Genomic DNA, 24,047 nt, shown 5'->3' on the forward strand with positions numbered 1-24,047 from the left:
AAGATAATAATCAATTCTTTATTTTCCATAGATCATACAATAACATGCTGACCATAGTTTATGCTCCTTCTTCTTATAAGAGATTTTCACGTGAATATAAGTTCAAACTTTTTTGCAAACTCCCCTTAAGTACTGAATTGACAGAATTTCATCACAGTTTGAGTGATTACATGTCAATTTTCATTGTATGACCGAGTGTTTAGGATAAGCCATGCTAAATAGAAAATGTTCATTCAACAAAAGATGACTATGGAAAACTTGATATGTAAGTTTCTGCAAGTTTCACTATTGTATCAAATTAAAACATTTAAAATTCAATCACAATACACTAACTAAAATCCTGAATATATATATATATATATATTCAAGGTAGCCTATATATAAAATAGGCTACCTTGCATCACATTTGAAGATTTAGAGGTTATTTTGTGGCATGATCAAACGAACCATTTTACATATAGCATATTTAACTTAATACTAAACATATAAAAATATATTGTTTAATAAAGTATCTAGTAAGCATAAGAAAAATTTAAATCAAAATGCTTTTAGAATGAAAAAAATGTACTTATAAATAAATATGTTTTTCTTTGCAGAAAACATAGACACTATATTAAGGCGATGCCAAATTTTACAGATGTAACCGAATTCCTTCTTGTTGGATTGACTAGGCGTCAGGAACTCCGAGTTCTCTTTTTTGTAGTGTTCTTGGTTGTTTTCATGGTCACTCTGTTGGGCAACATTGGTATGATAATTTTGATCAGCATCAGTCCGCAGCTTCAGAGTCCTATGTATTTTTTCCTAAGTCATTTGTCCTTTGTGGATGTGTTGTTCTCCTCAAATGTTACCCCCAAAATGCTGGAAAACTTAATATCAGAAACAAAAACTATTTCTTATGTTGGATGCTTGGTACAGTGCTACTTTTTCATTGCTCTGGTGCACGTGGAGGTCTATATTCTGGCAGTGATGGCCTTCGATCGCTACATGGCCATCTGCAACCCTTTGCTCTACAGCAGCAAGATGTCCAGGGTTGTCTGTGTCCGCCTCATTTCTGTGCCTTACGTCTATGGATTCTCTGTGAGTCTGATTTGCACCCTGTGGACATACGGTTTGTATTTCTGTGGAAACGTTACAATCAACCACTTTTATTGTGCTGATCCTCCTCTCATCAAGATTGCCTGTGGAGGAGTGCATATCAAAGAGTACACCATGATTGTCATTGCCGGCATCAACTTCACCTATTCCTTGTCAGTGGTTCTCATTTCATACGTGCTCATTGTAGTAGCTGTGTTACGAATGCACTCAGCTGATGGCAGGAGAAAGGCATTCTCCACCTGTGGATCCCACTTAACAGCTGTATCCATGTTTTATGGAACCCTCATATTCATGTATCTCAGAAGGCCAACGGAGGAGTCTGTGGAGCAGGGAAAGATGGTGGCTGTATTTTATACCAGTGTGATTCCTATGCTGAACCCCATGATCTACAGTCTCAGGAACAAAGATGTGAAAGAAGCAGTCTGCAAGATAATTACCAAGGCAAACTTGAGGAAATGAAATCAAAACATATTTTAGAACCGTGTTTGTCCAAATGTGTTGAACAAGCTGAATTCTCAGCTTGAAAATCTCTCTACATAGAACCCTTATCCAAGCTCAAAAGATCCAGTTATCCACAGCAAGGTTGATCTTTATTAAGCATGTGTTTTCTTAAATATCCAACTATATTAGGAAAACCAATATTATTTACTAATTTGTGTTTACTCAGTTTTTGGAGGTATTTGCAAATAAGTTTGGATTAACAACTATTAAAGTGTAAGTCTCCTAGAAGAGTTAAACATTATGTCTTAAGGTTTTGTTATCCATATTTGTCTTCATTATAAAATCTATAGTGACAGTAGGTATAACATAACTAATTCATTTTCAGAGTATAAAAATTTGATTTTCTTATATGCAAATGATATTATAAAATGTTCATATACAAATGAAATTTTAGCAATGTTATTACATTGAGAATATGAAGTATCTTAGCATAACCTAAGGTTTCTCACTCAATATAAATTATCCTTAGATAATACTGCTTATGTTTTATAGTGATTCAAATTCTCAGTCCACTGATAAAATACCTTTCTCTGATCCTTAAATATGTTCCTCCATTCCCCAAGGGACTACTGGTAGTAATTGGTTGCTAAAGAAAAGACCAATGTGTTCTCCATTGATGTCCCCTCTGATTCTTTTGGTTGTTCCAATAAATAACCTCCTACCTGATCACATACAATCAAAGTTAATGAAACTAAGAAGGGGAATACACACACACACACACACACACGCACACACACACACATATTCATGTGTGTACAACCACACATGATTTCATGTAAAAAGTAAAAAAAAATTGTTGAAAGATGAAAGATATTAGTAGGAGAGGGAGTGTCACGAGAGATCATAATGAGGTTGAAAGTATTAAAATTCACTATATACATTTTGAAATGGTCATAGAATAAGCTGAATTGTGGTCACTGAAATGGTTATGTTAGATCAAGATATAAAAGCATATGTTTAGGATAATATGTTACCCACACTCTAACTTCTATCTTAGTATATCTTTGTATTTAAAGGTGAATCGGTTATAACAATTAGGACACCATAGAGGTCCCTTGTAATTTTTTAGCATGTGTTATGTCTTTTATCTTTTCTGTATTATCAGTTACTTCTTTGAAGTAGTGAAGCTCTACAGTGGTCAGATTAGTATGTTAATAAAATCCTGTTGGAGTACCTCACCACTGCATTAATTATTACCATGAATGGATGCTTAGTATTTAAGATAGTGATTAATGGATTTTCCTGAGTCATATATAAAAATAAATCTAAAGTATAGAATCTTATAGCTGTATTATGGTTTGAATCATAATCACCATAAAAGCACATGCAGCAGACTTTGCGATCAACTGTTGGCATTGTTAGAAATGAGGAAAACTTAGGATATGGGCCTGGATGAAAGAAGTAGGTCATTGAGTTATGCCTTTGAAGAGGCGCTTTTGATTCCAATACCTTTCTCACTCTGCTTGCTCCTATTGTACCAGTAACACTATGATGTTCTGCCTTGCTACACAGTGTCAGCACTATGTCCAAAGAATCATGCACTAAAACCTCTGAGATTGTGAGCTTAAATATATCATTCCTTCTTTATGTTTGTTTTGTCCATTAGTTTGAACATTTGGAATAGGGTAAGTGAGCTCAGGTAACACAAATATCATTTTTCTTTTCATTTATTTTTCTCTCATACAATACACCCTGACCACAATTTTCCTTCCCTTCACTCTGCCCATTCTCATCTTCCACTTTTCCTCTCCCCAAAATCCACTGTTCTTCCATATATGAGGGTTTGTGCCTAGTTTTACCACATCTTTTTATACAAGTATTCTAGTAGTTAAGTCTTTCACTCAATATTGAGACTTCCATATTGATCTTATTAGGAAAATGATAAATGTTCATATTTGGTTGGATGAATAATATTTCATTACTTCATATATAGCTCTATGATCTATTCATCCATTGATGGACACTTGGTTTACATGTTTCTTACCCTTTGCTGCTCTGAAGATAACTGAAATAATTAAGCATATTGATGTTATTTCCTATGAGTAAGTTCTCAACTACAAGAATATGGGTCATATAGTAGTTCCATAATTCATTTTGGAAAAACCCCTCTGTGGTTTTCATAAAGTACCTACCAATTTACATTTCTGCAAAAAATATGTAATGTCTTTCTCTGATCTATAGAGAAAAAGAGAGAAAAGTAAGTTCAAAATATTCAAAGTAGTCAGAAGGCATAAATAATTCCTAGTTTTGTACTACATAGTAAAATAACTATATAAAATAATAATTATGCTATGAAATATCTTGAACATTATTTTGAAATTTTCAACTCAGAAAATAGGCAAAATTCAGGCATATATTAAAACATTAAAATAAACTTAACTTTGTATAATTTTTAAAAAATAATAATAAAATAATAATAATTCAGAAAATAAAAAATATATTGGCAGGGAAATTTTCTAACATTGTTTACTCTGATTGGGGTTTGGCTAATTAGTGATAATGGACTAAACCTGGTCCACTGCTGGCTTTATGTTTGCAAGAAGCCTGGACACTAATATAAATATTTAATGTTTGGAAAGGAATTTAATATTTTATGCCATAGGGGAATAAATGGCTGGATTTAAATTTTAATAGTCAAAAGACTTTTAAATCTTAAAATGCTCAAACACATGGCTCCATATGATAAAGTGTCATGTCATGAATCTCTAAAATTTAAATTTAAATACGACATCTATTTTAAAATAGTGTGAAATAAATTAAAACCATACAGTTTTCCAAGATGAATGCCAGCTTAAGAGTAAGACAAATGCTGCAATTTTTTCATGTGTGGACGCTTGTTTCCAGTCTCCTTGTCTGTGTGTGTGTGTGTGTGTGTGTGTGTGTGTGTGTGTGTGTGTGTGGTTTTACTTAAGGACATGGCACACGTGGAAACTAAGAAATTAGAAAGAGACCTCATTTAGAGACCTGCATAATGCAAGAGATGTAAAGTAACAGAAAATAGAAAGGGGACATCTAAGAGCAGGAAAGCTGGGTGGCAGGCATAGATCAATTAAAATGAAGGAGGTGTTAATCAAAATGAAGAACATATGAAAAAATACATGTAAACCCACTTTCTTAAAACACAGCTTAAATATATTCGGGGGAGATAGTAGACTACTTGAGATATGAAAGCATGAGGTTATTATTTAAACTGTGTTTAAAGGTTTGTGTACAATGAAGGCAGGAAGATGAGGGAGTATGCAAACAGTGAGTTAAACTAAACTCACCTTATATGAACAAGACTATGAAGACCTACTAGTTTCTAAACTAGTTAAAAGTACAATTTAAAAATGGAGATTGAACAGTTATCCCTTACCAGCGGACACTGTTGAGTATAGAAGGAATCAAATACTATATTCTCACAGTTATGAGCTACCTTATTATGTGTTTAAGGAGTTTTTGAGTCAGTTTTCCTTAAATACTCCCAAACGCAGTACAACTCTTAGACGATTGACAGCTGTAATATTGGCCACTTTGTTTTAAGATATTCTACTATACATCTATTCTATTCTAATATCTTCGTTTTTCAAGATTTCAAAGAACATTTTGAAAACACTACTTCACTTAAGTAATTGAAACATTATCTTCAATTTTGCTTGAGATAGTTAAAGGAAAGAAATACAGCCTCCAGAAACAGATTTACAAAGTGAAAATGATAACTTGTCAAGAGATATGTTAATTGGTTCCATGTGAGTGTTTTCTAAAATGATAAACCTAAATGATAGACTATCTATCTATCTATCTATCTATCATCTCTCTATATAGATATAGATATATAAATAGATAGAGATATTATATATATGTATACACACACACACACACACACACACACACACACATATATATATATATATATATATATATATATAGTAGGTAGGCAGTTGGATTATAGGATCCATATATATGGATCCTATATCAGTGGTGGTTGACATATTCCAAAATACGTTAATTTCAAAAAATTAACACATTGGTAGAGAATAATTTAATTAATATGTGTTTATTGTATTACTTCTAGCCTCAGTCTGAAGACATGAAAACTGAGGCTGATGAAGATGTGCTGGCATATATCCCCAGATCTGAGATATAGAGGAAATTTAATCCAGCAACATGGTTGCTTTGTCAAAAAATAAAAAAACAAAAATTTTCTAGAACTATTTGGTTGATATTGAATGCCGACAGGCCCTGTATTATTATAGAATGATATGGATAGAACACACCTTAGCACACACTTAATCTCAAACAATGTAGGTAACATTATCTGGTAAAAGGAAGTTGCCATGTTTAAAAGTGACTTATAATTGAAAGGCAAGCAAAGTGATGAATCAGAGAAGGATCTGACAGAAAGAATCAGAGATAGGATATGCCCAACTCTCAGGAGAGGAAACAGGAAAAAGTCTAGTTATGAGCAGGCAGAGAAAAAGGAAGATTTTTTTTTTTTTAAGGAAGTCAGTTTACAGACTGTCAGGAGCTGTAGGGCTATGGGCTGCGCACCGACAGCCTGGTGTCCAGTTGAACATAGGTCTTGAACCCCGGAGCCCTGATAGGCAGAGATTTTCACATGCATGGGACAGCAAGTGTTTGGGCACCTGGCTCCTGCCATGTTGCTGCAGCCTCCCACAGCCCCCCTGCAGAGAGGTATGTGGCATCAATCACATGGTAGCTGCACCAAGCCTCCCACGTGCAAATAAGGTTTCCCTAAACTCTCAGTTCAAGCCAATGAGAAGTACCTGCTGTTAAACTCTGAAATATCCCCAAAACTGTATATAAGTCTGATCCAGGGAATAAAGGTGTGCTAGAACTACTCCTTCATCTGAGCCTATGTCCTAAGTGCTGTAACACTTGGGGAGAGATCGGCTCTCCTGAAGTGCCACCTGAGGCCCTGCCACACTCCTCACTGGCTAGTTGGCTTCTGGCTTCAGCCCAGCCAGACCAGACTCAGTGCAGGGCAGCACAGAATTAAGGCACCACAGAGATGGAGGTGGAGCCAACTGGCACAGCAGAAATGGGGGAAGTGACTTCCACTCCCTGCGCTCATTCACTTCCCTTCACTGGAACCCTCTCATCAGGCCTGGTCAGAGATCTCCATAGAAAACCTCTGGTACCCAGGCCCACAAGGAGCCATCATAGGACCTCCCAAGGAACAACCACACCAGGTTCCTGTCTGGGAGACCTCTTGACCACAACAAATGTACAAGGTTTAGTGTATGCAGACAGGATGGTTACCTAGGTGGGGATATCCCAGATGATTCTTCCAAACATTCTCTGCTCCATTTTTTTGTGCCTTTTCTTCCTTTGAATAGGAACATTTCTGGGTTAAAAATTTTGAGATGGGTGGGTGGCCCCATCCCTCAACTGGGGGTCATGCCTATCTGCTGGAGATGGTCTCTACAGGTTCTAGCTCCCCCTTCCCTGCACATTTTCACTAGAGTCATTCCTATTGGGTCCTGAGAGCCTCTATTTCCCCTGGTGTCTGGGACCCTTCAGTGGCTGTCCCCATTTCCTTCTTAATTCTTAATGATGATCCTATAAGACTTTATAAAATTATATCAGTGATTATTAAGAAACACCTAAAGAAATGTTCAAAGTCCTTAGTGATCAGAGAAATACAAATCAAAACGACCCTGAGATTATGTCTTATACCAGTCAGAATGAATAAGTTCAAAACCTCAGGTAACAACACATGTTGGCAAAAATGTGGAGAAAGAGGAACACTCCTCCACTGCTGGTGAGATTGCAAACTGGTACCATCACTCTGGAAATCAGTCTGGAGGTTCCATAGAAAATTGGAAATAGATACCTGAAGACCCAGCTATACCACTCTTGTGAATATACCCCAAAGATGCCACACCATGCCACAAGGGTACCTGTTCCACTATGTTCATAGCAGTCTCATTTGTGATAGCCAGAAGCTGGAAACAACCTAGATGTCCCATGACAGAAGAATGGGTACAGAAAATGTGGTTCATTTACACAATGGAATACTACTCAACTATTAAGAACAAGTAGGGCTTCCTTAGTTTTGCAGGCAAATGGATAGAACAAGAAAATACCAACCTGATTGAAATAACTCAGACCCAAAAGGACATGCATGCCATGTACTCACTAATAAGTGGATATTAGCCAAAAAGAAAAACAATTCTAAAGAAAAAAAAAAAAAGCATACAGAATATATAAGATACACTCCACAGAATTCAAAAGGCTCAACAAGCTGAAGTGCCCATGTGAGGAAGCCTCAGTCCCACTTGGGAGAGAGAAGAAAGCAATCACAAGTGGGGAGTGAGGTAGGAACTTGTGAGGGAAAATGGACAGGGTGGGCAAGGCAGTGGGGGATAGAGGGGAACCTGATCTGGTATTGGGTGAGGGAAAAGGACTGAAGCCCTGAGGACCAGCAAAAAGAATGTAAACAGGCCACCTCAGGAAATAGGAGGTGGGGGGGACCCCAGAATGCACCAAAGACCTGGGAGGTGAGAGGTTCCCAGGACTCATAGGGAGGGACCTTTGATGAAATGCTCAACAGTATGGAGGGAGAACTTATAGAGACCACCTCCAGCAGGAAGACAGGACATCAAGTGAGGGATGGGATTGCCTTCTCACAGTCACACCTCTGACCCATAATTGTTTCTGTCTGAAAAAATTACAGGGATCAAAATACAAAGAAGCCTAAGGAAAAGAATGTCCAGTGACAGGCCCAAAGTGGATCCAGGTCAAGAGGAGATCCCAAGGCCTGACACTATTACTGGGAATATGGAGTGCTCACAAAAAGGGACCTACTATGTCTGTCCTCCAAAAGTCTCAAGAAGCAGCTGAAAGAGTCAGATGCAGTTATCTACACCCAAGCAAAGGACACAAGCAGCTGAACCCTGTTGTTGAATTAGAGAAGGCTGAAAGAAGCTGAGGAGTAGAGAGATTCTGTAGGAGGGCCAGTAGTCTTAACTAATCTAGACCCCCTAGATCTTTAAAACACAGGACCACATAAGCAGACAGCATACTCCAGCTGATATGAGGCTCCCAATACATATAAAGTAGAGGACTTCCAGATCTGTGTTCATTCATAGTTGAAGCACCTAACACTCAAGAGACTGGAGGCCCCAGGGAGTTTAGAAGTCAGGTGGGGAGGGGAGTGTGGGCATCCACATGGAAATGGGGTGTGGTGGGAAGGAGGTGTGGAATGTGGAACAGTTGGAGGATGGATGGGAAGGGGTGAAAAATGGAATATGGAGTGTAAAAAACAAGTAAAATTAAATAAAAAAACCAACCAAACAAAAAAAAGGTAATCTCTTTCATAGTGGGACTTCTATTAAATGCTTTTCTTATAGTCAAAACTGCAATGAGAACTCTGCCTGTCTCCCATGTGTCACCAGTTAATTGCTTCTAAATAGCAACCAGACTTTATACTACTCAGATCACATTCCAACAGATTGTAAAACAACCAAAGGTCATAAAAAGACAACTGATGATTTATTATAGGTGTAAGGACAGAAGATAAAATATTGACTGGGTTTATCTATACAAAACTTCACTAATAACTTAGTTATGGTTTTTAACTTAGCTATGGTTTGAACCTGTGGAGCTGTGACAGATGATGGATGTTTAGTCAGATAATTACTTCTAATGGATATTCATGTATACCTTCTCTGTTGTAAATTTCTATTTCAATTTGTGATTTGATTTTACATGTGAACTTGTGACGAACTTTTTAACATGTGATCATGTATTCTGAAAGATGTCCAAGTACTGAGCACAAAGAGATGAGAAGAATTTTTCCCTTGCCCATGCTTAGAATCTTTCTTTTTTTGATAGCTTTAATAGGAAACATTTTACATTTTAGGAATAAATGCTATAATCACTTTTCAAAGTGCCCTTTTTTCTCCTGCAATTTCCAACTAGCAGTTTGTAAGTTAGAGCTGCAAAGTTCCTGCTGACATAGAACAAAGGCCACATTACTTAATCCCCAGCTGTTGGGTTACATTTGTCAATCTCCTAAACCAGCAGCTTTGTACCCTCAAAAAGAACAAGGAAGTTTTTAGGACTTTTTAGAAGTTATCATCAGCAATTCAGTATAGAGAGTTAGAAAGCCAGGACACCCTCAGACTTTAAAACCATTCCAGAGTCCTACTCTGTCCCCCTGTCACTACTGTCTCCAGCCTGCAAGGCTCCTGGCATCAGACAGGTTGCAAAAAGAACAAGATAAACACAGGTAAAGCAGAGTGAAACAGAGAAGGAGAAGGAGATAGAAGATTAGAACAGATTGGTAGAGTTAGTTTGTGAACAATTCAGTCAGAAGCTGAGAGAAACCAGTTTGAATCAGTCAGCTTGGACATGCGTTTCAGCCAGAATATTTGCATAAAAGCAGCCAGCCAGAGTTCAAGAAAAAAACAAACCAAAACAAAACAAAACAAGAAAGGGTGAGCTTATTGAACAGTATGCCTTGGAAATAACAATTACATGAGAAACATAAAAGAGGCCACAGAGATGAAAATTATATCAGAAACATAAAAGTTACTTTTACACTGATTTAAGAGGGAAGGAAAACTGATGCCTCAGTTTAATGAATCAAGAGAAAAATTGACCGTTTACTACATTATTTGTTCTGGTTTTGTTTTCAATAGTTCCTGTTATGCTTGCACACATTAAAAAGGGTTACTTTGCTGATTATAAATGCAAACAAATTCTTGAATTATCTCCATGGATGCACTTAGAAGTAAAGTATTGCCAGCTATGTAGATATTGCATAGTCCACTTGGTACATAAAATTAGTTGCTACATCAAGTAATTTCAGAAATTAACCACTATTAAAGTATAGTTAAAAGTAATGATAAACATATCTGTTATAGACAAGCAAGGGGTTACATAGGATCATAAGATATTCAAGGGTTTGAAGAGATACCTCAGTAGTTAAGAGCACTTGCTTCTTTTACATAGGAACTGGGTTAGAGAGTCTGTACCAAATAATTGGTCTGGGAATCTGTCACCATCATTCTTCTAGCCACAAGCATAATACATATGCACATGATGCTCTTACATAAAACACAAGCAAGCCACTCATTCACATAAAGCAAAATAAGTAAATTTTAGAAGAGTTTCCTAGAAGATGACATTTTTGCTTCATCCATTACCTTTTAAATATAATAAACAGAAAAATAGAAAACCAAAAGATATATTCTTTCAGCTGTATAGGAGCTGAAAATTAATGACACCAGAACTACATATACAGCAAATAATATTTTTAAAAATCTTAATATAGTGTCTTTTGAAAAAAATCCAATATCTCTGTTTCTGTCTCTCTCTGTCTCCATCTCTCTCTTTCTCTCTCTCTCTCATGTGTGTGTGTGTGTGTGTGTGTCTGTGTGTGAGCACGAACATGTGAGTTATGTGCATGTGTGTGTTCATATTTATGTTCACGTGTGAGCAAAGGTAAGCCTGTTCCATGACATTTATCTGGAGGTCAAAGAAACTGGTGCTGTCTGTTACCTTCCACCATGTTTGAGACAAGGTTTCCTACTGTTAGTCATCACATATGACATGTTAGTTGGCCACTGAGCTTCTGGGAATTTTCTATCTCAGACTCCCATCTTACCACAGAAACACTGGATCTCAAAGTCATAAATTCAGGCTTTTATGGAGTGTTTTATTCACTAAATCATCTCCTAGATGTAAATCTATTTATAATCTATCTATCTATCTATCTATCTATCTATCTATCTATCTATCTATCTATCTATCTATCTATCTATCCATCTATCTATCTATCTCTCTATGATCTATTTTTTACCTATTTTTCATTGTGCTTGTCTTGCTAGAGAACACTAGCATGTAACTTGTGAATGAAAGCACTTTTCACATCAAGACTATAATAAAAATTAATTTATTTCAAAGATTTAAAGTCAGGAAATTCCTTTCTTGAGGTACATTAGAGGTAACAAGTAGCATTTTTCAAGAGCTTTCCTCAGAGCACTCTTTACCTCCTGGTTCCTTAAGCTATAGATCATAGGATTGAGCATGGGGATGACAATCGTGTAGAATACTGAGGCCATTTTGTCTGTGTCGAGAGAGTGGTTTGATTTTGGCTGCAGATACATGAAAATGAGTGTCCCATAGAATATAGTCACAGCAGTCAGATGGGAAGCACATGTTGAGAAGGCTTTGCACCTTCCTTCTGTGGACTGGATTCTTAAGATAGCAGCCACAATGTATAAGTAAGAAATCAGGACAGTGGTCAAAGAACTGATCATGTTGAATCCAGCAAAAATGAATATTAAAATTTCCTTGAGGCTGGTGTCTGAGCAGGCAAGAGCCATCAAAGGGACATCATCACAATAAAAGTGATTGATTATATTGGGGCCACAGTAAATCAGTTTGAAAGTAACTACTGTGTGGAGCAAAGCAACAGCAAAGCTGTAAAAATAGGGGCCCATTACAAGTCGTAGGCAAACCTTCTGGGACATGACCACCATGTACAGAAGAGGGTTACAAATGGCCACATAGCGGTCATAAGCCATTACTGCAAGGAGAAACATCTCTGAAATCAAAAAGTTCAGAAAAAAACCAAGTTGGGTTGCACAAGCATAGAAAGATATAGACCTTCTATTACTGAGTAGAGTCTCCAGGAACTTGGGGGCTACTGAAGAGGAATAACAAAGGTCTACAAAGGCCAGATTACTGAGGAAAAAGTACATGGGAGTGTGAAGTCTAGAATCCATCCTGATTAATGAAATCATTCCTACATTTCCCACTAAAGTCAGACTATAGACCACTAGAATGAGCAGAAAGAGAAGGATTTCTACCTCTCTCTGGACTGCAAACCCCAAGAGAATGAATTCTGTCACACCAGTGGCATTACTTCCTGCCATTTCTTCAACTCTTAACAGCTGCAAAGGAAAATGAAATAAGATAAGACTAACACACATTACTAGTGAGGCAAAGGCATTATAATCAAATACAGCTCTTATGTGTTACGGTTTATGAATTGATGTCAATACAGTAGACTAGCAAGTAAATAAAATTTTAACTCCCCCAGGGGATTCTAATTTTCTAAAGCAAGCAACTAAAGTCAAATATTTGAAACAGAAAGAAACCAGTTGGGCTGTGGTTTTGTTTAATGGTTGATTATTTGCCTAGTAAACAGTCTCAAAAACAGAAAGAGCCACAATAGACAGAAATTTTCTAATAGTTTTGTGTGTGTAGTCTGAAAATTTATCATTTTAATTTACCTTCCTTCTTTTTAACCTAAACTTAATACTATATTTTTAGTCGATGTGTTATTGAAAACCTAGATACTAATCATATACATTTACTACTATTTTGGTACATGCACACACACACACAAATATATATATGCAATTATGCATATATATGTATGTACATTCATGTATATGACATATGTCTATATGTAGTTATATCTCTCTATCATCTACCCATCATCTATCTATCATCTGTCTATGTTTCTATCTGTCTGTATATCTACCCATTCATCTACCCATACATCTATGCTAACATAAGTTTTCTCTATCTGTCTGTCTGTATATCATCTATGCTAACATAAATTTTCTCTATCAACTATTTAATTTGTAAGTGGTAGACCAAAGCCCATGTTGAAAGAATGGTCTTAGAATTAAGCTTGTGAACTTACCTGGTATTTAGAAAAATGTTAATAACTCAGATTCGCATTTCAGGAGTCAAATGGAAGAGAAAGTCAGACAACATGAATACTGATCCACTTTCTGATGTGAGAATGTAGAGACTGCACTACCATTTCCAGATCTCTGTCATGAAACTCTCTTTAGATGCTGTGAAGGAAACAATCGGGGCATTACTAGCACAGGGTACTTTCTTTTTAGAGGATTACCAAGATAAGCCTTATTTACTTTCCTGATGTATTCATAGTAAAAGGAAAAGTTTTAAAACACGTGGATCGAATCTCTTCAAATTACATATGTTTTTTGAATTTCACATCTTGAAAAGATTGTTCTCATTTTTGCGTGTGGCCTCCATCTACAAGTCTGTATTTGATTTATACTTTATTTTAATTCACTCAATTTTCCTCCTACAATAAAAACAATTCTCAGTCAAACAAATATCCTTTCTTGCACAAGAACTGCTTATTTTATTAATCATTTTCTCTACTATTTTCAAGAACCAAGGAGCAGGTGAGAGAATATTTACTTTATGCATAGGATTATTGACATATTATGTTTTTAGACATCAGCTTTGTGTAATTTCAGCCCAGTTGGACTTCTTAGTCGGAAAATTAATGGAAGGCTTGAAGACAACTTCTATTGCTAACAATCACCAGAATGTCTCTTCTTACCTGATTATGGAAGAAATCACAGCGTAAATGCTGCAATTCTCTACAAGTCTCTTTTCTAAGTTAGTGAGTGAAGACAGTGTATATATGTTACTGGGATGTTTCTTATTCAGTGTTAATTCCTAGTATTCTTTGCACAGTAATCTCCAAGGTCTCTGGCTCTCCTGGGTCTAACTGCCATTTGGAAACTCTAAGGAGAGAATGACTGGCCACCAAAGGCAAAGGTATCATGAGATCATATATTTTTTTTTAATTGGACATTTTATTTATTTACATTTCAAATGTTATTCCCTTTCCTGTTTTCCCCTGAAAACCTCCTATTCCATCCCTCCTTACCCTGCTTCTATGAAGATGTTCCCGCACCCAACTTCTCACTCCTACCTCATTGCCCTAGATAGCATTTCTCTGCACTGGGACATCAAGCCTTCACAGGACCAAGAGCCTCCCCTCCCATTGATGCCAGATAAGGCCCCTTCAGCTCTTCAGCCCTTCCCCTAGCTCCTCCACTGGGGTCCCTGTGCTCAGTCTGGTGATTGCCTGTGAGCATCCACATCTGTGTTTGTCAGGATCTAACAGAGCCTCTCAGGAAACAGCTGTATTAGGCTCCAGTCAGCAAGCACTTTTTGGCATCCACAATAGCATGTGGGTTTGGTGTCTGCATGTGGGATGAATCTCCAGGTGGGGCAGTCTCTGCATGGCCTTTACTTCAGTCTCTACTCCCCACTTTGTCTCTGTATTTCTTTTAGACAGGAGCAATTCTGAATTAAAATTTGGGAGATGGGTGGGTGACGCCATCCCTCAGCCAGGGGGCCATGCCTAACTTCTGGATATGGTCTTGACAGGCTTTCCCTCCCCTTTGTGGGGTATTTCAGCTAATGTCATTCCCATGATGTCCTGGGAGACTCTTACTTTCCTGGCATCTGGGATGGGGAACTGGTGGTAGCAATGAGATCATATTTAAATCAGAATCATCTCACTACCATAGAGTAACATAGATTTGTTCATATGTATAAATTATAATCTGTGCAAATAATACAAGACCAGGCTTGAATAATTGGTAAACCATGGATGAACACATCCCTTTGTAATGTAGTAACCTTGTGGTTTTTCAATATAAATATAAAAATATAATATAAAAATATCATATAAAAATTATCTTTATTTATACCATGCATAGCTATTTAAAAATACTTATCCTAGTGTGGGTATGCATATATATGTGCACACACACACACACACACACATATATATATATATATATATATATATATATATATATATGTATATATATATTTTTACTGGTAGAAATAGACTTTAATACATACTTTGTGTTTATATAAACTCTATGTTCTTTTAAAGGCTTTATCTTCTTTGGAGCTTTTTGGCATCCAAATTTACATATTTTCTATGTATTTCACTACTTTACAGACTTTATAGTGTTTTAGATTTTAAAACAAAATTTGAGAAATCAAACATGCTGTAAATTCTACCTGTCTCAAGAAGTATTTGTACTTCTAAAAAAAATCCCAAAAAAGATGAACTTAAACTATCTGACATAAAATTTCCACATTCCATGAATAAAAAATAATTCGGTTCATTATTATACATTGCTCGATCTCTAGTAAGTCAGATTGTCAAAACCGCTTCAGTAAACAATCTCTATCTTAAAACTGTATCTTAATTCACTTCCTCTTAGAAATGATCTTGTCACTGTTAACACTGTGCCAAGTGCAATCTTTCCCCAAAGCTTTAGTGTCAAGCTTGTAGCTTTTAGCCGGGATATGTTCCTACAGTTACATACCTGCATACATACATACAGTTTGTCACATGTTAAATTATCATTTCTAGTAGCTTCAAGTATATCTAGCAGACATTCAGCCTAACAATCTATAAAAAATGCAGACAGTTTTGTCTAAATGAAGCCCTGAGCTGAAACTGGAAATCCCAGAAAAACCTACTGCAGTATTAGGAGAAAGAATCAAGATCCTTAACAGATTGAGTTGTGCAGATACTAAAGTGCTTAGCATGATAAAATTACCAAAATAAAAACATTTTAAAGGTTATTTGGTCCTAGCAATATTAACTATTATTTACTTTTGGATAATTTAAAATCTGCATTTTAAATTTCTGTATAAACAAACTCTTTGTAACAAGTTTAAAATAAAAAGCACACAAAAAATAGTGCAAACTGTAATCTGATAGGTGTTTTTTTCTTGGTTACCTCAACACAAGTAACTCAAGAAGTGTTTGACTATGAGGCTCCAGTAACACACACCACTGATCACCCCATATCTTACAAATTGTTTGTGGTTCTGAATTCTGACAGGCCATTGACAGATAGGGCAGGTGCAGTTCTCTGACAGCCAGCTATCAAAAGAGTGAATGAGAAACAAGAAGATAAAGAAACTTCCAGAGCTTGTTCCCAGCCATATAGTCACTGATGCACATGCCACATACTTTACCTAACTCACTGTCAACCTCGGTTTGCTCCTAACTCCTGGTAGAAGGATTGTCAATCTACCCTTTGGTTAAACCATGAATTGGATCTTCACTGCCTCCACAAAGTAAGAAGAAATGAGCAAGGTGCAGAATGGGTAATGTTCCAGCCTCAACTACATTCTCTTTCCCTTGTAACTGCCTTCTACTTATATTGCCACTGGTGAGAACCTGGGGCAGGGTAGGCTCACCCCCAGCTAGCATTTCAACACTGTCCTCCTGGGCCTGACTGGACTGTGAGGAACCATGCTAATCACTGTCATTTGCTGCATCTCCATTACTCAGTTCTAGGTACACCTCTGGTTAATGCTGACTATTGCTTTGATCATCTGGTACAGGCTCTACCTCCATTAGAGAACTCAGCTTTCCAAATCCAGTCATGATCTGCCTTAACATTGACTGAAGAGCCATGGAGGATGGCTCAATCGCCTCATTCTCAGAAATCCTATGAAGAGGAATTGTAATGGCACTCACATAGTTTTGGACACCTGACCACTCCAAATGAGAAATTGTTCTGTGGAAGCCCCCACTGGTCTTCTCCACGTTACTTCCTGCCAGCCCTGCCCTAAATCGGGTTCTATTTGTAATGCTATCCCTATCTCTACTTCCTCCAGGAAGAATCCTCCTGACTTGCAGGTCCAGTGTGATGCCTCAGGAGGATGGCAGTGCTGTGTGGCAGATGAGGGCCTGCTGGGTTCTCCTTCTTCTACTGTTTGTTTTTTTGTTGTTGTTGTTTTGTTTTGTTTTTGTTTTGTTTTGTTTTGTTTTTTACTTCTGCATTTTATTGGATATTCTCTTTATTTACATTTCAAATGTTATCCCCTTTCCTGGTTACCCCCATGAAACCCCTTATCCCATCCTCCTCCCCCTGTTTCTATGAGGGTGTTCCCCCACCCACCAACTCCCTCCTCCCCGCCCTTGAATTCCCCTACACTGGGGAATCCAGCTTTCACAGGACCAAGGGCCTCACCTCCCATTGATGCCCGATAAGACCATCCTCTGCTACATAAGTGGCTGGAGCCATGGGTCCTTCCATGTACTCTTTGGTTGTGGTTTCATTAATAGGAGCTCTGCGGAGTCTGGTTAGATGCTGAAAAAGCATTTCACAAAATTCAACATCCCTTCATGTTAAAAGACTTGGAAAGATCTGGAATTCAAGGCCCATATGTAAACATAGTTAAAGCAATATACAGCAAACCAGTAGTCAACATCAAACCAAATGGAGAGAAACTTGAAGCAATCCCACTAAAATCAGGGACTAGACAAGGCTACCCACTCTCTCCCTATCTATTCAATATAGTATCCAAAGTCCTAGCCAGAGCGATTAGACAATAACAGGAGGTCAAAGGGATACAAATTGGAAAGGAGGAAGTCAAAATAGCACTGATGCAGATGATATGGTAGCATACTTAAGTGACCCCAAAATTCCACCAGAGAACTCCTAAACCTGTTAAATAAATTCAGCAAAGTGGCTGGATATAAAATTAACTCAAATAAATCAGTAGCCTTCCTTTACTCAAAGGATAAACAGGCTGAAAAAGAAATTAGGGAAACAACACCCTTCACAATAGTCAAAAATAATGTAAAGTACCTTGGTATGACTCTAACCAAGCAAGTGAAATATCTGTATGACAAGAAGTTCAAATCTCTGAAGAAAGAAATCGAACAAGATATCAGAAGATGGAAAGATTTCCTGTGCTCATGGATTGGCAGGATTAATATAGTAAAAATGGCCATCTTGCAGAAAGCAGTCTACAGATTCAATGTAATCCCCATCAAAATCCCAACTCAATTCTTCATAGAGTTAGACAGCAATTTGAAAATTCACTTGGAATAACAAAAACCCAGGATAGCAAAAACTATTCTCAACAGTAAAAGAAATTCTGGGGTAGTCTCTGTTCATGAGCTCAAGCTGTATCACAGATCAATAGTAGAAAAAAAAAAGGCAGGTTTTTCATACAGAGACAGGCAGAAAGACCAATGGAATAGAATTCTACAGTTATTCTTGACACAAGTCTTGAGTTTGACAGCGGGGTATAATTGTTACCTCTGTGTTTCCTACCTTGTTCTAAAAAGACCCAAGTTACACTCCAGGCCTAACAGAACTGTTTCTACCTGCTTGCTGTATCTGTCTACCCTGCCTTTGGGAATTATAATGAACAGTACCATTCTGTCTCTGAATAGGGAACAGGCTTTGACTACTGAAAGCAGGACCTAATCTTATTGGCTCTAATCTTTGGTTTGTGTTCTTCACTGTAACACCACTTTTAGTTTCATTTCCTCAAATATGTGCTGCTCCAAACTGCCGCCGTTGACTTTGCCTGAGAGTATTACCATCTGACTGGTTCGTGTGGGTGTCAAGAACATTAGTGCGAGGAGCACTAACTCTGGGAATGCCAAGTGCTGCTCCAATTCCATTCCTTAACCTTCGCAGTGCTGTGAGCAATCCTTGCACAGAACCCTGCCTGCTCACACCATGCCTGCTCCCCCAGCAACAGTGGAGATGCTACCACTGAAACTCATGGATGTCTGGCTTCCGGTTCGTCTCGCCATAGGACTTGATGGTCTTTACTGTCTATGCTCTCTAACACCTGACAGAGGAATGTCCTTAGAGTGTGCTCCATGCGTTTCAGAACCTCTTTTGTCAGGGTTTATGTGGATCTCCAAGCTAAACACGAACTCGCCACTCTTCAGGTTTGTTCGACTCACAGTCCTCTGGCTTTGGTTCCCATTCCATCTTTTCCAGTATCATTACCAGTGTGCCAAAGGTGTTCAGCCACCACAGCAGAGAATCCCCATCTGAATGTGCTCTAGGGTTTTCTGAGTCTTGGTCACTCATCCCACTGTCCCATCCAGGCTGAGATGCCAGTTATTCCTTTGCTCTATCTAAGAATTGCTGTAGCCCCTCTGATGTTTCTCCAGGGGTGCCTAAAAGATTATGGTCTTTCATTAGCCAATAATCTTCATCATTGAGCTCATTAATAAACTGATGATAGACTTCTCTGTGGAGACGCTTTTGGTGCCATGCTCTCTCATTTTCTTGAATTGAGGTCTCTTCTCCATTACCACCTGATCTAGATCTAGATGAATTCACACTGAGACTTCTAGTTTCCTTATTTCCCTTCGAACATTCTTCTAACAGATGACACTGTATCCATGCTTCTGATGTTTGTGCCTTTTTGAGAGCTGCTCATTCAGTTAATCGAGGCCCCAGACTGGGGTTAAGATGAAATCCCTACTCCAATCTACAAACTGGACTCAGGAACCCCTCTAAAAATATTTTTTGAAAACTTCATATATTAGCACTATATTTATATTTATATCCTTTCTACCCATCTAATTCATTTCATACTCTTTCATGTAATCTGCCTTACAAATTCATGTCCTATATTTTATTACATACATATGGATATGTATATAAGTAAACATGTGCATACACTTAAGCATTTACTTTTAGAAATTCCTCATAAGTGGAATACGGTCAAGGCAAGCTTAAACTGGTAGTCTAAACAATTTATCAACTGATAAATTGACTAAATTATCTGTTTTATTCATTCACAATAGGTATGTAGACAAATTTTATGAAATTAATTTAATAAAACTTTATATATGTGCAATTAATTAATAAAAGGAGAGGCCCAGATTTTAAAAAAAGAGTTCATGGGAGGGTTTGTAGCAAGGAAATGGATGTGAGAAATGATGTAGTTATAATCTCATAAAAGAACCTAAAAATCAGCCAGTTACTGTATAAAGTTAAAAAAATCTCATAATTTATAAAACAATAATAGATATGAGATATTTCACTGTAATCTTTGATTTTGCACAAAATCTTTTATGAAATAAAGTGTATGTGCAAAAATTAAGTATGTGTATTCTTGCATGTTTATACTCATAAAACAAAATAAATCATCTACTCTTTCTAACTACTTTTAAAGTTACAGATAACTTGGTTTTTGATATTATTTATTTTGATTTTAAAAACACTGCTAAATAAAATATGAGATTTTCTCTTAGTCTATAGATCAGATGATAATATCCAATTCCCTAAAATAGAAAGAAAAATAATTTTCACACTCTGGTGTATGAAAAGAGCCCACGTGCATATATTAAATAAAATAAAGTTTTTATGAATTCCTTGATTGCAACTTTATGCATCTCATGGACAGCCATAGTGTTCCTGCTTTGTCAATTCTGTTGGCAGATGCTCTTCACTGATCTCAGCAGTAGAATTTGAAGAACCAGAGCCTAAAATAATTTTGCCATCCCCTTTTTACTTTATAGGTGGGCATCTTGTTTTGTCACTAATTAAAATTGTGACATTTAAATTCTTTTATGGTACTTATTATATTTATTATTATTATTACTATTTGTTTCTGATTTTTTTAAAAATTTTTTATTACATGCTTTCTTCATTTACATTTCAAATGCTATCATGAAAGTCCCCTATACACTCCCCCCACCTTGTTCCCCTACCCACCCACTCCCACTCCTTGGCCCTGGCTTTCCCCTGTACTGGGGCATACAAGTTTGCAAGACTGAGGGACCTCTCTTCCCAATGATGGCTGAATAGGCCATCTTCTAATACATATGCAGCTAGAGACATGAGCTCTGGGGTTACCGGATAGTTCATATTGTTGTTGCACCTACAGACTTGCAGACCCCTTCAGCTCCTTGGGTATTTTCTCTAGCTCCTCCATTGGGGTCCCTGTGTTCCATCCTTTAGATGACTGTGAGCATCCACTTCTGTATTTGCCAGGCATTGGCATAGCCTCACAAGAGACAGCTATATCAGGATCCTTTCAGCAAAATCTTGCTGGCATATGCAATAGTGTCTGCATTTGGTGGCTTATTATGGGATGGATCCCTAGGTGGGGCAGTCTCTGGATGGTCCATCCTTCCATCTCAGCTCCAAACTTTGCCTCTGTAACTCCTTCCATGGTTATTTTGTTCCCCATTCTAAGGAGGAGCGAAGTATCCACAGTTTGGTCTTCCTTCTTCTTGAGTTTCATGTGTTTTGCAAATTGTATCTTGGGTAATCTAAGTTTCTGGGCTAATATCTACTTATTAGTGAGTGCATATCATGTGAGTTCTTTTGTGATTGGGTTACCTCACTCAGGATGATACCCTCCAGGTCCATCCATTTGCCTAAGAATTTCATAAATTCGTTTTTTTAAATAGCTGAGTATTACTCCATTGTGTTAATGTACCACATTTCTATATGCATTCCTCTGTTGAGGAGCATCTGGGTTTTTACAGGTTCTGGCTATTAAAAATAAGGCTGCTATGAACATAGTGGAGCAGGTGTTCCTATTACCAGTTGGAACATCTTCTGGTTATATGCCCAGGAGAGGTATTGCTGGATCCTCCAGTAGTACTATGTCCAATTTTCTGAGGACTTATTTCCAGAGTGGTTGTACAAGCTTGCAATCCCACCAAAAATGGAGGAGTTTTCCTCTTTTTCCACATCCTTGCCAGCATCTGCTGTCACCTGAATTTTTGATCTTAGCCGATCTGATTAGTGTGAGGTGGAATCTCAGGGTTGTTTGATTTGCATTTCCCTGATGATTTAGGATGTTGAACGTTTTTTCAGATGCTTCTCAGACATTCGGTATTCCTCAGTTGAGAATTATTTGTTTAGTTCTGTGCCCCATTTTTTAATGGCGTTATTTGATTTTCTGGAGTCTAGCTTCTTGAGTTCTTTGTACATACTGGAAATTAGTCCCCTATCAGATTTAGGATTGGTGAAAATCCTTTCCCAATCTGTTGGTGACCTTTTTGTCTCATTGACAGTGTCTTTTGCCTTACAGAAGCTTTGCAATTTTCTGAGGTCCCATTTGTTGATTCTCGATCTTACAGCACAAGTCATTGGTGTTCTGTTCAGGAATTTTTCCTATACCCATATCTTCGAGGCTTTCCCCACCTTCTCCTCTATAAGTTCAGAGTCTCTCATTTTATATGGAGGTCTTTGATCCACTTAGCCTTGAGCTTTTTATAAGGAGATAAGAATGGATCAATTCTCATTCTTCTACATGATAACTGCCAGTTAAGCCAACACCATTTGTTGAAAATGCTGTCTTTTTTTCCACTGGATGGTTTAGCTCCTTTGTCAAAGATCAAGTGTATATATTTATTATTTAAAAGAATTTTAAAATTCAAATGTATTTTGGTTAATATCCTTTCCATCCCCCAAGTCCTTACAGATCCTCTCCCCATCAACATAAATATAAAAGCAACATAAAACATCAATGTCAATATAAGAGCACACGGAAATCTGTGATATACATTATATGTTGGTCAACTACTCCTGAACATGAGGTCTATCCTGGAGTGTTGACATACTTTGTGTCACTCTTTTGGAGAAAACTGGTCTTCCTATTCCAGCAAGTATAAGTGACACTTAAATTGATAGCCATTACTCCAGTAGCTAGGTTTCCATTCATTCATGAATTCATGCATTCATGCATTCATTTATTCACTCATTCGTTCATTTTTAAAAATATAACAATACAAGCCTTCAATCCCTCATCCCTAAGTGGGATTTCTCTATCAAATTCTTCTCTCAGACCTCAGAAACCCCTGTAGAAAATGAAGACAGAAAGAGTGTAGGAGGCAGAGGGAATGGAGAACATCAAGAAATTACAAGTTTCAAATATTATCCAATGCACTTGAGACACAGTAGTGAGTAAATATAGGTAAAATTCATGATTTTAAGGAGTATGCTATGGTCAAGGAGTGTGATGTAAATGCAGAGTAAAACATGTTTTCCAAAACTATACTCCATTAGGAAGAAAATCTAGGACTATATAGGAAGTTGTATCTTAGTAACCTGCTCTAAATTGAAATTGTCATTATTTTATTGAAATTGTATATAAGAAAGATTAAAAGAATAAGTAAATATTATCTAATACTAGTCCAGTATAGATGGTTTTAAATACTAATAATTAAATACTATCTAATACTAGTATAAACCTAGTGAATTTCTAGTTTCTGCATGGGTTGATTATGAGAGTTTTTATATACCATTTTGAACTGTGTTGTTAAGAATATTATATACTTAACAAATTTTATCATAAGAGAAACTATTTTCTTATGTATTCTTGAAAAATACAATGAAATTATTCATATTTTCTAATGCATACATTTTATGAATTATAAACATACATTACATATCTATGTACATTTTTACTGTACACATACATTCAGAATATATATTTAAAAAGAAAAGCAACTATCCATTTGACTTTAATGCATTATATTTGCAATTAAGTTTGGACAGAGAATTGACTCTTTTGAAATATTAGGAATAACTTTTATTTATGAAATTAAAATGTCCTATATTGAATTTTATCAAGTATTTATATTTTATAGCCATTCTCTAAATCTTTTCTTTTTATGTCAGTACATGTTTGTGGTATATATGAGAGTGTGTACATCTTTCATGTATGTGTGCTTTATATGTTATTGCATGAGCATTTGTGTGCATTTCAGTGCAGAGCCCAGAAGTTAATATCCGGTGTCTTCATTGATTATTCTCCACATTACTTACTGAAGCACAGTCCCTCCAAACTCACACATTTAGCTGATCTTGCTCGCCAGCATGATTCAGGTACCA

The 24,047-nt window shown here is 36.9% G+C and overlaps 2 protein-coding genes and 1 pseudogene across 3 annotated transcripts; 1 reads left to right on the forward strand and 2 right to left on the reverse strand.

Annotated features, from left to right (window-relative positions):
- Nucleotides 1-588: 588 nt before the first annotated feature.
- Nucleotides 589-10,084, forward strand: LOC110319090 (olfactory receptor 5M9). Of its 2 annotated transcripts, XM_021194513.1 has the most exons (2): nt 622-1,515; nt 10,046-10,084. In XM_021194513.1, exons 1-2 carry the CDS (start codon nt 622-624, stop codon nt 10,082-10,084), a joined length of 933 nt encoding a protein of 310 aa, XP_021050172.1. The 2 variants fall into 2 exon arrangements, with proteins under 2 accessions (XP_021050170.1, XP_021050172.1); XM_021194511.1 differs by lacking the exon at nt 10,046-10,084 and having other exon boundaries at nt 589-1,597.
- A 1,363-nt stretch (nt 10,085-11,447) lies between these two features.
- On the reverse strand, nt 11,448-12,557 carry LOC110318942 (olfactory receptor 1038-like). Its single transcript, XM_021194288.1, has one exon. The coding sequence runs from the start codon at nt 12,540-12,542 to the stop codon at nt 11,520-11,522; it is 1,023 nt and encodes a 340-aa protein (XP_021049947.1). The 5' UTR covers nt 12,543-12,557; the 3' UTR covers nt 11,448-11,519.
- Nucleotides 12,558-16,738: 4,181 nt separating this feature from the next.
- Nucleotides 16,739-22,848, reverse strand: LOC110317926 (annotated as a pseudogene).
- Nucleotides 22,849-24,047: the final 1,199 nt, after the last annotated feature.

This window comes from Mus pahari, chromosome 3 (assembly GCF_900095145.1).
Source record: "Mus pahari chromosome 3, PAHARI_EIJ_v1.1, whole genome shotgun sequence".
In the NCBI taxonomy this organism is placed as follows: domain Eukaryota; kingdom Metazoa; phylum Chordata; class Mammalia; order Rodentia; family Muridae; genus Mus; species Mus pahari.